This window comes from Alosa alosa, chromosome 4, assembly GCF_017589495.1.
Source record: "Alosa alosa isolate M-15738 ecotype Scorff River chromosome 4, AALO_Geno_1.1, whole genome shotgun sequence".
NCBI classification, from domain to species: domain Eukaryota; kingdom Metazoa; phylum Chordata; class Actinopteri; order Clupeiformes; family Clupeidae; genus Alosa; species Alosa alosa.
In genome coordinates, this window is record NC_063192.1 from 2,169,782 (window position 1) to 2,184,011 (window position 14,230).

At 39.8% G+C, this 14,230-nt stretch overlaps 1 protein-coding gene across 1 annotated transcript in view; it reads right to left on the minus strand.

Moving 5' to 3' along the window:
* itpr3 (inositol 1,4,5-trisphosphate receptor, type 3) overlaps positions 1-14,230 on the minus strand; it is a 199,040-nt gene that overhangs the window by 149,345 nt on the left and 35,465 nt on the right. Inside the window, exons 4-11 of the mRNA XM_048240949.1 lie at positions 13,188-13,274; positions 5,683-5,841; positions 5,334-5,432; positions 4,541-4,624; positions 4,257-4,403; positions 4,080-4,175; positions 3,705-3,749; positions 1,674-1,816 (exon numbers count right to left, since the gene is read on the minus strand). Of these exons, the coding sequence (XP_048096906.1) occupies positions 1,674-1,816; positions 3,705-3,749; positions 4,080-4,175; positions 4,257-4,403; positions 4,541-4,624; positions 5,334-5,432; positions 5,683-5,841; positions 13,188-13,274 (860 nt within the window). The remainder of the gene's footprint in view (positions 1-1,673; positions 1,817-3,704; positions 3,750-4,079; positions 4,176-4,256; positions 4,404-4,540; positions 4,625-5,333; positions 5,433-5,682; positions 5,842-13,187; positions 13,275-14,230) is intronic.

The following is a 14,230-nucleotide window of genomic DNA, read 5'->3' on the forward strand; positions in this document are numbered from 1 at the left end:
ACTGTGACAGTTGGTGAGGATGCTCTCGATGTTGCAGCGGTAGACGTTTACCAGGATCTAAGGAGACAGATGGACCTCAGAAAGAAGAGACGCTAGTGACACGCTCCACTTCAGTCCTGTTGATGAGAATGGGTGTGTGTGTGCTAGCTTTAGACTTCCTGAAGTCCACAATGAGCTCTTTGGTCTTCTTGGTGTTGAGAGCCAGGTTGTTATCAGTGCACCACGATGTTAGGTGCTGGACCTCCTCCCTGTAGGCCGTCTCATTGTTGTTGCTGATGAGCCCAATCACCGTAGTGTCATCTGCAAACTTGACAATGGTGTTAGAGCCATGTATAGGTGTGCAGTCGTAGGTGAAGAGGGAGTAGAGGAGAGGGCTCAGCACACCCTGTGGTACACTGGTGTTCAGGGTGATGGTTGAGGAGGTGCGGTTATCTAACCTAACAGACTGAGGTCTGTTGGTTTGGAAGTCCAGAATCCAGTTACAGAGGGAGGGATTGATGCCCAGTTCACTGAGTTTGGAGTATCATTTATACAACAATTGGGTTCTATGGAACTATTTATTTGTTTCTGATTGGCCGAGAGACGTTCCATGAGTTGGAATATCCCTGGACATTTCAACTCAGACTTTGCACAGCTAATAATAAAATCACTCCGCGATAAAATGTGAAGATTCTGTAACGCTTTGACACAATGTTCTCATATCCCAGCTCTCCACTATTTAAAGCAAAGGGTTACTCCTTAGCAAACCATAACTAAACAGTGCTTCACCACATCTGTGGATTAAGCCACACAGTCAACTCAATGTAAGTAAGATAAACAAGGATGCTAATTGTTCTCAGCATTGCCAGCATTGTGTATAATATGATTGTCACTTGGAGGAGACTTAGATAAGTAATGTTATAGCATAGTTAGCTAACCGCTGATAACGGGCTAGCATCATCACGTCAGAAAAGCATATGGGACTGTGCACAGTAGTGTAACATTTATTCACCATAAATTAATAATATAATATAAATGTCCATAAATTAATAATTAATATAGTTGAAGTGGTTCTGCAATGTAGGCCGTGTTTCCGTTTTTTTGCAGTAGGCTACCATGTTCCTTACATGACATGGCCCAGTGTCCTTGTCCTTGCATGCAACAAAGCTAGATATGAATGTTTACATGTGTCTCCATGTCATACTGGAGTCTTTCGATGGATTCTAAATGAAATCAGGTCCGTGGCTCTCTAAAAGAGCCTCTTGGGCTGTAACGTTTACAGACAGTCTTACAGCTACATCTTAGTATCCCGGTAAAAACAAGCAATGATCATCTGTAAGAAATGCTTTAATACCACAACCTGGTACAGTGTCTGGAGTAGGCACCTAATAGACTAGAACTATGCTATCTAATCACACAACATCATTAATTAAATAATACATAAAAAAAACTCATGAAGGGGACGGTGTCAATAACAGTGTCCATAGAAACAGTTCAACACAGTAATGAGTTACTTTCCATAGAGAGAATAATGAAACAATGGAAGGGATTACAATTTTTTATACCAGCGAGTAATGTGTAATACATTACTTTTTTTGAGTAATGACCCCAACACTGCACTCCGCCTCCCGTATGAACCAATATTATTAAACTTTATGTTTCTTGTAAGATGCATAGTGATAATGATGGTGTACCGTGGAACAAATGAATCTGTCTTCTGAAGGGTGGTGGGGTCCAGTTCAAATAATGAAGCGATGTCACTACCATGGGACACTGCCACAAGTTTGTATTTTATGCGCTCGCCCAGGCTCCACTTGTTGTTCCTGGTGCTGTCCACCTAAGGATAAACAGTTTTCTTCAACTCAGTACTTTTGATAAAGAAGAAGAGCAAAGATAAAATCTTCTAATGTGTTGTACACAATACAATACAATGCTTATGACCATAATGCAAATCACGTCACTTTCAGGTACAATGACTTTTCTGCAATAAATATTGTTTAAGGCAAGAAAAAAACTAAATTAGCTTATGCCGTTTTTAGTGTAAAAGTACACTATTTTCCAGATCCAGAATGACTACAGTAATGATTGAATCAAGTTTAATTTGTCATGTTGTTAGGTTTCCAAAAATCTATAGTTTTACTAATCCCCAAAAATTTGAACGAACACATTTTTCTGAACATAGTGAACTGGACTGTTAGGCTGTATTAGGTTCCATGGCTTCCATATGCTAGATGAACAGGTACCGTCTGATGGTTTTAGCCTATTGATACGTTCAGGTGTCTTTAGGACATAGCCTGGGAACTTATGCCTATTTATTTTATTTTGTATAGTTCTTGTTTGACAGGTTTTAATGCATTTTTGCACTGCTGATTCTGAATGTAGGCTTTAGACTAACATCTGAGGAAGCCTACTAATGGTGCCCTCGTCTTCCTCTGTCATGCTTTCGACTTTGAGTTTCGACAACGGAGCAGTAAGAAAGAACTGACCGTACAGAACAGAACAGAACATCCAGCACAACTACATGTACACTAGTGTAAGCAAAATGTGTTTCTAGTTTAGCCTCTACTACTGCACTGTGTTGTTCCCCCAAGTCACTACACCATGACCCCAAGTCACTACCACAATGCTTTGTGTTTTAGCTATTCACACTGTTCTTATGATATTCTGTACATAGACGAATCAAATGAATTTGTTTAAAATATTATTTGTATTTGTTAGCTTTCATTTGCGGCAAACCAGTTTTCTATCGCTCATTTGCATATCAACAATTTACAAGTCAATGATATGTCACCATGTGGGGATTGGGCTCCCTATACTCTGTGAAAGCATGTGTGCTAGCTGCTGAGAAGGTGGGGGTGGTACTGTAGGTTCATCTCTGGACCTCAGGTCTCCATACTGGGGCGGGAGAACAGGGAATAGCACACAACTATTGCAATTACTAGGCTGAAGTCAATCATACCACAAATTACCTCCAAAAAACATTTCAGGGTGTTATAGCCTACAAGCTAGGACTGGTTTCAGTGTGAACTGCAGTATTAACGACAGAGGGTGTGCAACTCACTAGCACACTTCACTGAAAGCAATTCAAATGTATGCAAGTTGAGCATGTCAGTACTGTGTTCAGTATTGTGAGGGAGGGTGCGCGAGATGGGCAGCAGCACTCCATAAAGCAATTTGAATTTGCAAAATTACGAAGTAATGACCATTATCTGTAAGAAATGTTTCAATACCGCATTTTTGTACAGCGTCTTGAGTAGGCCTAAAAATAATTGTATTAAACTTGTTAAATGTATCTGTAGACTAGGCTACTCTGCCAATGTTAAGGTTGGGTTTATATACACCTAATAGGCTAGATTATGCTATCTAATTGTCATTACACACAACATCATTCATTTAAAGAGTTACTTTCCACAGAGAGTAAAGAATAAAAACCTATTTAACCTTTTTAACAGTAGCGAGTAATGTGTAATACATTACTTTTTTGAGTAACGACCCCATTACTGATTCCCCATCCTAATGGCTGAGGGAAACTTTGATACATTGAGTGTTCCAGACTAAAAAGCCGAGATACAGGTGAGCAATTCAGGCTAGCCCATGGTGACCTAGCCCTGAAGAATGTGTCAGCATGTCCACATTACTGTTCATGAAGTAACAGATAGTAGAAGCTGCTTATGTTTGCATTAGAAAAAACATATTCAGAATGTAATACCCAGGTAAATACTCACAATTGTTTGGATGTCAGCACTATCTCCTTTATAACCAGGATTTTCCTATGAGAAAGAGACAAAATTCTCTACATTATCACAGCTATTATCGACCTGTTTTGTGTGTTTTCCTATGTTCATGAAGCTTCAAATATACTTCCTATATACTACTATTTCTTTCTTCATTTTAAAGAAGGGAAAAGCTAAAGTGAAATCATGATCTGCTCTGAATTCTTGACCATGACAAGTCCCATGTGAAATGTTCTGTGTGGATGAACTGAAATTCTATATTGACAACTCATAACAATCCAGTGGTTAACTACAGCCTCATTCTCATTTTGTACAAAAACATGGGCATTGTGAAGGAGAATGTCTAGCTATAACAATGGACTCTACCTCTGCTGCCAAGTAGTGCCCAGTAGCAAGGTGCTTGAAGCGGTACAGGCTGTTCCAGTGTCCTGCACCTCCTCTGCAGGGATCGTGGTGCACCACCTAGAAAATCATTAAGATTGGCTTTGTCATAGTGCCTTGGCTAGCATGGAGAGAAAGTCCTAATCAAGTACTAATACTCACCTCCACCTCCCACAGCGCATTGGAGCTAGTAGCAGAGGTAGCAGACTGACGCAGTGTTGTACGCAGGAACACATGGAGTTTAGATTTATACTCATCACATGTCAAGAACTTCTCTTGTTCAGCATGGAAAAGACGGACAACATCGCCCTACCAGAAATGCACATTTTAAATGGACAATTCATTTAAATCCATCATTTCCCTGCCAAAAACAAAACACCAACTTCTGGTTCAGAAAATATGAAAGAAAATATATTATAGTGTGGCAGGAAAAAGTATGAACATACTCCTTTTAAGACGTCATCTCTGTGGTCACTAAACATCATAAAGAGGTTGATCTTCCAGCTAGTGTTGCTATTTACCGAGTTAACCTGCAAGGGAAAAATGTGAAGCACACCTTCATTGATTAATCAATGAACACTTCCCTGCTCCCTACCTTAAGTCACACACCAGGTATATTAAGAATATGGCTGAACAGAAGCAGTCCTGCACTGCACTGCTTATCTAATAAAATCTAACCAAGTGTTATTAATGTTTTATCAAGATCAAAAAAACTTACCTACCACTTTCTCGTAACATCATTTGACTTAAATTAATAAGACGGGGATCACACTGACCAGAGGCAAGCTGCAGGTTTCCTATTGTTCTCTATGGTTCGGCAGAGGAACAGGCCGAGTGTTGAACTTGGTTCAACTTTCAAAGCGCAGTGCGAGCGTATTCAATTGTCAGGTTAGACAAACTGTTTGTTTTACTTAGGGACGAGCTAGAACTTATTATGGTCTGAGCATTGCGCTACGCTTACCGCTGCTGCTGGCCAGTGTGATCCCTGCCTAAGAGTCTGACTTATTTTAAGACATCATCATTACAACAAGCAAATCTGGCTGCCAGTGTGTTAAGCAAATTTGTCTTGATAAAACTCTTTAAAATAAGTCAAACTGATCTTTCAAGAGAGCGGTAAGTAAGTCTTTTTATACTAATTTCTGTAAGGCTATGTGAACATCACTATCTCCCAACTGCTGAAATGTGACAGAAATGTTATGTTTTGTTTACTTGGATGAAAACATACAGCCACTTGATTACCTCTTTGCACCCTGGGTGGTCAGACAGCTCATAACTGCTTGCATGTAGAGGCTGCCCTGCATTTACTGGATTCAGAACAACCTTATCCCCTACCACTACCTGAAACAGTAAATGATGAGCATGGTTATTTACTGGATTCAGAACAACCTTATCCCCTACCACTACCTAAAACAGTAAATGATGAGCATGCTTATTTATTTCAGAACAACCTAATGACAGTAAATGATGAGCATGCTTATTTATTGCTAATGACCCCTAGAAGGCAAAACACATTAGCAAGAGGCAGGTACAGTATGTGTTTGTGTTTTTTGTTTGTTTCAGTCAGTCAGAAATTACACAGAGGGCTTACATTGTCTCCATTGGCCCTAAGCTTCCAGAACGGCTGTACAAAGAGCCAAGAACCCTCGTTGCCAGTGCCATCCAGTGTTACCCGCATTGCGTTCTTCTCAAGCAATGCAGGTAAGCGCTTATTCACGGTCAGGTATTTATTGCTCTTCATATGCAGAAGCTGTTGAAACATGATGTCATAATCTTCAACAATCTTCTCATTTGGGACACAAATGACAATGGCACTTCTGTTTTACTGCTCTCATGGGTACATCAGTGAAAATATATGCTTGCTATTTTAAAGGCATTCAATTTGTTTATATTTAATATTTTCTACATCATTTTATGAAGATCAACACATCAATTTAAAGAATTTCTCAGTCTACCGAGAACTGGTGGAAAATTACATCAAATTAGGACACTAATACATAATTAGTATGCTTGCTTAAGTTTTCTTTATTATTCCCACTTGGCATGCATTAAGAAGATGTTATAATGATCCTACACTTCACATTTTGTGCAGTTTTGAACCTGTCAGCCAAAGATACCCGTGATAACAACACATCGTTTTTGCCTTTTAGTCAGGAGGAGATCCTGCTGAACCCCTTAAAAAAATAAGTTATACATGATAATTTAATGTTAAGGCAGTTGGATTTTTTTTTTTGTTGGCATATTTCCAAAATGGCTGCCAAAAGAGTCGGATGAAAAATAAAAGTAGCATATCTCCGCACATAATGGGTCAATTCTGATGGTTTTGATATCAAATCATAGGTCTTCTGGGATGCTGAGTCCGTTTCTGAGGTGAATGAAGAGGTTGAGGGTCAAGTTCATATTGCAGTGGTCAAGGTGATGGTAATTTCGGGCCCAAAATACAACACAAAAAAAGAATTAATCTAAAATAAAAATGGTTCGTTTGTTATGCACTTGCTATCTACATTTTATCCTCATTAAGAGAAAAGGTCATTCAACCACCTACACTATATTCTTTGAAAGCCTACACCCTCTGTATGCGAGTTAACAAACAGTCCTGTTATGTACAGGGATGTGGGAATTGAACGTTCTAAAGAATATCTTGGTTTAGTCAGAATATCTGGGTTCAATGAATTGAACATGGAATTTTAGAATCTTCCATTGTTGAACATAATCTTCAGTAAGAATGTGCAAAACTCCCCTGCTGAAGGGTTAAGGCAAAACTAATTAAACAGCCTAGATTGTCTTAAAGCCTACACCCTCTAGACCCGAGTTCAAACATGTCCCACCTTCCTATATACTGTACCATGCACACTAGTTTTGTATTGTATATACTGTAGGTAAATCAGAGAGTTTCTAATGAGGAGACACAGCACTCAAAGAATCTCCCATTGAAATGTATGATGTTAGTTCGTAACACAAAGATGGCAGTCGTCTACACATATTCCGCCCCTTCCGCCACCAAAAGTTGACATATGAATACATTGTGCCAATCATGTAGTATGTTGTGAATACATTGTGCCAATCATGTGTTGTGATCTCGCAGCTGGAGCGAGGTTGGTGTTATGAAGCCTTGCGCACACGCAGTTCAGCCCAAAATAGATGCCCGATAAGTGCCCAAAATGCACTGCAATATGGCCGCCGAGTGGAGGGACTTGCCTAAAAGGACTTTGAGTAAACCAAGTATAAGGCTACATTTTGGCCTTGACCATTAAAGAGAAACTAGTTTGATGAAGATCCTTCAAACTGCTTCAGAGATATGCAAACGGCTATTACACACAGTTGCGTTCCGTCAACGCATGCCAGTGGGTGTTCCCGACGGTAGCTATGCAAATGACTTGAAGTATAACCGTAATTTGATTGGCTGGTGCCGTCCCTCGATTGGCTTGATTGGCCGGTGCCGTCCGTCGGTGCAGCAACAGCTGAACTACTCCACGCTAGCGACGGGAGCAACGCGACGCAACGAACCCACAATTCAGTTCGGCAACGGATGACGTAACCCCATGTAAAGTGAACTGGATGCGTCTCCAGCACTGCAACGCACGCAACTGTGTGTAGGAGCCGAAACACTGCATATCCATTTCTGTGCATGACCCCATTCAAATGTAATCTTTGACCCCACAACCATAATTAATCCATTCATCAAACCCTTATTTTTTCTGTTACAGATTGGCATTGTAGGTACATAATATTCTCAATCAACATTATATGGGCCCTATCTTAACCCAGCACATCGTGGCACCAAGCCTGACACAAGTCTTGTTCCTAATCTACTAGGGCTACAGTATTCTGATAGCATGTTTTTTTTTTTTTTTAAAATGGTTATTGTATTTAAACAGAAGTAGCCTAATATTGTATATGTCCTATAGACTATCATTATAACTTTATTGAAATTATTGTGGGGCAATTCTTAAAGTAATATTGACTTTGTAGCACATATCTAAAATGCTAGACCTGCGCAGGTCTAAAACTGAGAAAATTGTAGTTTGATCACATTTACAGTATGAATCATTGCAATTATCTAATGGCAAAGACTACAAATAATCATGCACAATGTATTCACATTCACAAATGAAACAGCCATTTTGTAGGTATATCCATACTTGGGACTATGTTTTCATTCAGGGAAATCAATGCTCTTTGGGGTTTGGAGTAGTAACACCGGAGCTTTTCAGGTGCTGCCTGCAAATCACTTCGCCAAAGTAGCTGTGTTTCACCAGAATGTGAACATACCAAGTATGTATAGGCTTACAAAAGGACTGTGTCTCATTTCACAGTGTTATCTGTACACATTGTAACTATACAAATCACAGCATGTAAATAGCTAAATTCTTCTGTCACTATTGGGAGCTGTAGGCTAATGAAGCCGGCCACCTCGAGGCACTTGTGCTAAGCTAGGTTAGCGGTGGGTGTGTCATACCGAATAACATCATGCACGGAGATGAGAAGGGTATGTATCGACTTCTAAAACTCTGGGGAGGATGGTGAATGAGCTAAAGTCCCAAAAAGTCGGCATATTCCTTTAAGGCTGCTAACAAAGCAACCTGGACTTCCAGAACACCTCAGCAGTGCCACAGGCTGATTGCCTCCATACCATGCCCCATTGATGCAGTAATTTGTGCAAAATCAGCTCGACCAAGTATCGAGTCTATATATTGATTAGTCACATTAGTTAATTTCTTTTTGAAAGGTCAACATTTCTGTATTATAACCTCTTTATTCTAATATTTTGGAATACTGATTTTTGCTTTTCATGAGTTGTAAGCCGTAATCATCAAGATTAAAACAAAAAAACAGCTTGAAATATTTCACTTTATATCTCATGAATATGAATATATGGAATATTCACCTTTGAAATATTAGGGGGAAAATGTAACTTTTCCATGATATTATTTTTTTTTTAAACCGATCTGTATATCCAGTGGATTACTTCTGTCCCTGATCAGTCACAGGTGGTTAACATGGTCGAAAAGTCTTGAAATTTGTCACACACATCAGGTGTCACACAAAGCAGTTAGGTACAAGAGCTTGGCCCCGGGCATGGCCCAGGGTCTCGCTAGTGCCCCCTTAGGTGACTGATCCCGTGGTTGGCATATGTACCCCGCTACACACACCAAATTTGGTAGGTGTGAGTATCTCCCCAAAATGAACAACTTTTATATGTACAATGCATTAGCCACGCCCAACAGGAAGCGAGGTATTTGGGATTTTGTGCGCACTACCATATGATGAATTGTGATGCCAAAAGAGGTGCTTCCCATTGGCGAAAACTCATGAAATTTGGCACACACATTAATTGGCACAATGAATACACAGGTATAAAGGCTTGGCTCCGGGTGTGCCCCAGGAACTCCATAGCGCCCCTTTATGTCACTGTCACTTGTACTTGACATATAGTTTTAGATAGACACATCAAATTTGGTAGGTGTACAGCATTGGTTCCCAAAGACTGGGTCGCGACCCACCCGGGAGATTTTATTTGGGTCGCCAGCACAATTTATATTGTGTAATAGGCCTAACTTTTTAAAGCTAACAGTTTTCTACTAGTTTGTTAACTACAGTCACGGCCCTATGTGCATTTAGAATAGCTCTGAAACTGGGGGGTGAACGCGTCACAGAGGGGACAGTGTGGACATCTCACTCACAAAATGAAACATTTCTGTGGGGCGCCTGCCATGGACCTCGCAGTTGCAAAACGCAAAGGACATTAATTGGCCTTTTTGCACAAACATTAACGGACACCATCTCTTCAGCTTGACCGATTAAAATCTAGTCAACTAAAGCAGATATCCATATACCGGACATGGCTATTCAATTTGCGTCATAGGCTGTAGATATTTTCAATTGTAGATTCCCTCTAAAGTTATTAGCAAACTTCTCCCATTCCTTAATATTTCGGATTTAAAACACACTACAGCACATTATATTAGGCTACAATTTAAATGGACATTTTAAAAGCTATTTTTCCTCTCGTTTTCCACCTTGTGAACTCTACTAGGCTAGCCTACAATAAAAGGCACATTATCTTTTGGCTATTGGGCAAAAGCCTCTTGTTCCATTCTTACAACATAGCCTGTCACAACATACCGTGACAGGCGTATCTTTTCGGTAGTCATTTCCAACTTTCCACGCTAATGATGCTCAAAATGCAACACAACTTTGTTGTGTTTTACAGCTTTGAAAGTATGTAACATTGTTTCATGTGTAATTGAGATTGCAGAATTGTGGGAAACTGAAGAGTCAATGCATCACCAATCCCTGTAATAGTGGTGGTAGTAGGCCAGACCTAGTAGGCGTATCCAGATATGGCACTGTAGAATGTTTTTTTTTTTTTTTTGGGGCATAGAAAAGTTTGAGAACCTGTGGCCTAAAACAATAAAGGTGGATGATTGTTTGCTCTGAAGTGGATGGGTCGCGATGGTCCGTCATTTTTAAAAAGTGGGTCCCCAGAAACACTGGTGTACAGTATGTACCTCCCCAAGACAAAACTTTTGGATACATGGCATTAGCCAAGCCCACAGGAAGTGAGGTAATTGAGATTTTGTGCGTTGTGGACATGATCAATTTTTACGCAGTTTTCCTAGACGATTGATCCGATTCATGTCAAAGTTGGCATATACAGTATGATGCCAAGATGCTGCTGCGAAGCTTTTTTGATATGTTGCAATTTGACAAAATGGCGAAACTACCCTGCCACATAAACAATAAGTGTGTCATAAATTCACCATGCATTGCTTGAAATATTTTCAATTTCACAGGTTATTGAATACCATGGTAATGATGATATTATGATAATTATGATAATATGCATTATGGGCATGTGAATATCATCCAACTGCCAAACTGGTCTAGCGCCACCAGCTGACCAAACAGGAAGTGTGCCAGACATTGAAAACACCTTATTATGATGATATTCACATGTCTAATTAATGTATGTGGTATAGCAATTTCTTTTGGATACTTCACACATCTACACTGGAACACACACACACACACACACACACACACACACACACACACACACACACATGATAACACTGACCTGCCTGTACATTGCAAACATAGGAAAGATCTGCACACACACACACACATGCATGCGCACACGTGCGCACACACAAACACAAACACACACACACACACACACACACATAATAACACTGACCTGCCTGTACATTGCAAACATAGGAAAGATCTGCACACACATGCGCACACGCGCGCGCGCACACAAACACACACCCACACACAAATACACAAGCTGAATTTACACAGAATTTACATACCTCGCCATATAAACAGGAAACGTGTTTTAAATTTGTCATTGACATGGGTCAAACCTCACAGATTGTTCATTATTATGTTAATGATGATTTCACATGCCCACAATGCATACTTGGCATAGCGCCACCATCTGGCAACAAATAAAATGGCTATTACACTGTTGGAACATGATCAATTTTGTGCTTGTGTCAAAATTAGAGAACATGATGTCAAAATGTTGTTGATGTCGACTAGTTAAGGGATTGTTGCCCAAAATGCATGTCTGGTATAGCGCCACCATGTGGCAACAGATAAAATGGCTATTTCACTGGTCTTACCTCTACCATTCCTAGAAATTTCATCAGATTTGTTTCACATTTGGTGTATGAACTTGCAGGCGTCCTAATTTTATATTATGGGCTGGGGGCATCAATGGTTACCATGGGTAAAAACTCATGAAATTTGGCACCCATGTCATCCCTCACAGTCTCTATTCGGGGACAGAGATTTTACCCCAGGTGAGGCCCAGGGAGTCCATAGCGCCCCCTTATGTCATTTCTTGTGGCCAGCAAATAATTGTACCCACACACACACAAAGGATGTAGGGATGTGGGCCTCCCTAAGGTGAACACAAGGGGATGGGGTTAATGCCCCCACCAGCCCACCCCCACTCCCGAGTTGGTAGGCTGAAAGCAGTTTTTTAGGATAACTAGTCAACAGTTATATGCATTGCACTGCATATCACAAAATGTCATAAACGAATAACTTGGAAGCATATCATTATACCCTACTTATTCCACTGCTTGGTTGAATTTCCCATTGTCCTACGTAATTTAGAACGACCATTAACTGTATGTTATTTGCACACCTATGAAGTAGATCCATTTTTTTGGCCGTATTACACTTGCATATTAATTCGCCGAACTCGTTGTGAAGTTTAAATGAACTGTCACGTTGCATCCGAGCTGAAAAATGCAGACGTTTAGAACATGGCAAAATTGTAGCATATGACTGAGGTGGCTTTTAGCTAGATGGATGACAGCAGGCTAAGTAAAATAGCGATGTTTCAAAGCTAAAGTTAATCAGAATCTTGGGATACGCCTGCTTGACAACGGGAGAGACAGAACTAACAACTAGTCTTTGGCCGTAGCAACCATCCATTTAGAACTAGTAACGGCAGTTTGTCCTGCAAGTTGAGAAATTAGTTAATATGTGTCGGAAGAAATTAGTTCTACAAACACCCAGTGACTACCATTGTTGTAAAACATCAAACCCTACAGGAAGTGAGCAAGTGCTTCCGATGTAGAAAACATGCAAAAACACGTAGTGAAATAAATTCACGCCACAAATTCCACAACCAATCATATTGCCAGAAAGCCTATGATGTAACGTTTATGAAGAAGTTTTCAATAATAAAATTGGTTGGGGCATGGCAGAGTTATTAGACTGAACGTCTTCGGTACTAGAGTACCGAAACTAGAATGGGCCGTCTGCAAAGGGTTAAAATTACAGAGATAAAATGACAATGTCACTGTCCAAATACCTATGAACTGTTCATACCATCTGTTGCGTTACTGTGATCATCATTTCTTGAAGGTTTCTGAGTGTATACTATTGCCGAAAGCATCAAAGTTATCCATAGCAACCACAGGTCAAGTAGCTGATTCTTTCTTACTTTATCTATCAGAACTCAAAACACATCTATCTCACCTATTTCAGAAGTACAGTACAGGACATACAGTCAAAATAAGATATCTGATATGTAGCTCTAGTGTCTTCTGCATAGCTTCATAGATTTACCTGTATGATGTTGCCATATTTCACAATATCTCCATGGACCTTCTTATTCTCTGTCTCATTTTGCTTTTGCTCCAAGTTAGATGCATGCTGTGAGCAGTGAAAAGAGAGCTTGTATGAAGATTACATGACAAATAACATCTGATTACATGCATAACATAAATTATTATAATAGAACCAAAATCGCAACCATACGGTTTATCAAAAGAAAACTGGAAAAAAATCCAGGTCCAGGCCCTCAGTGGGAATGCAAAAGTTAAAAAGCCTCAAAAGGTGCCTGGACCTGGATTTTTTCCCAATTCTTTTGATGAACATTTTAGGGCTGTCAGCGTTAACGCATTAATCGTGATGCAATTAAGGAACAAGCATATCAAAAACAATTTATTTTAATCGCATCAATCGCGTGCTATGCCAGCAAATATTTGTTTTATTTTACACCGCCACTTGTTTTGTTATCAACAATCCCCTTTTAGTACATGGGCCAGATGAGATGTTGGTACCACTCAAGGTGGCAAAGGTTGCTTTTTGAAAAGATACATGTCTGTAGTTAACATTTTTGTATGATAACCCTTCTGGAGTCACAGCTAAATTAGTGGTATCAGCTGTTAAAGTTACCCTCCCCCATTGAAAAAACATATTTTTGATGCAGGTGCCCATCTTGTTATTGGCCTTTTTGTTAAATGGAATGGAATGAAATGGAATGGAAATCTATTTATTTGAAGCAGGGACAATGCACAAAATAACATTTATCCTGGGATCCAGGAAAATATGTCTTGGGCCTGGTTGTAGCAGCAATTGCTAATTTGAGGGGATGCATCCCCTCTGAAATCCGGATTCTTCTTATTACAGTGCATGAAAATGCACTGTACTGTTCTTCCTAGGCACCAACAACAACTTCTTCTTCTTATTATTATTATTATTCCGCTAACCACTTTTTCCACATAGCATGTTAGCATTGTTAGCATGCTAGTTAGAATAGTTAGCATAACTGCTAAAAATTATTACCTAGGTTAGCTAAGTCACATGGTTAGCATAGTTAGCATGCT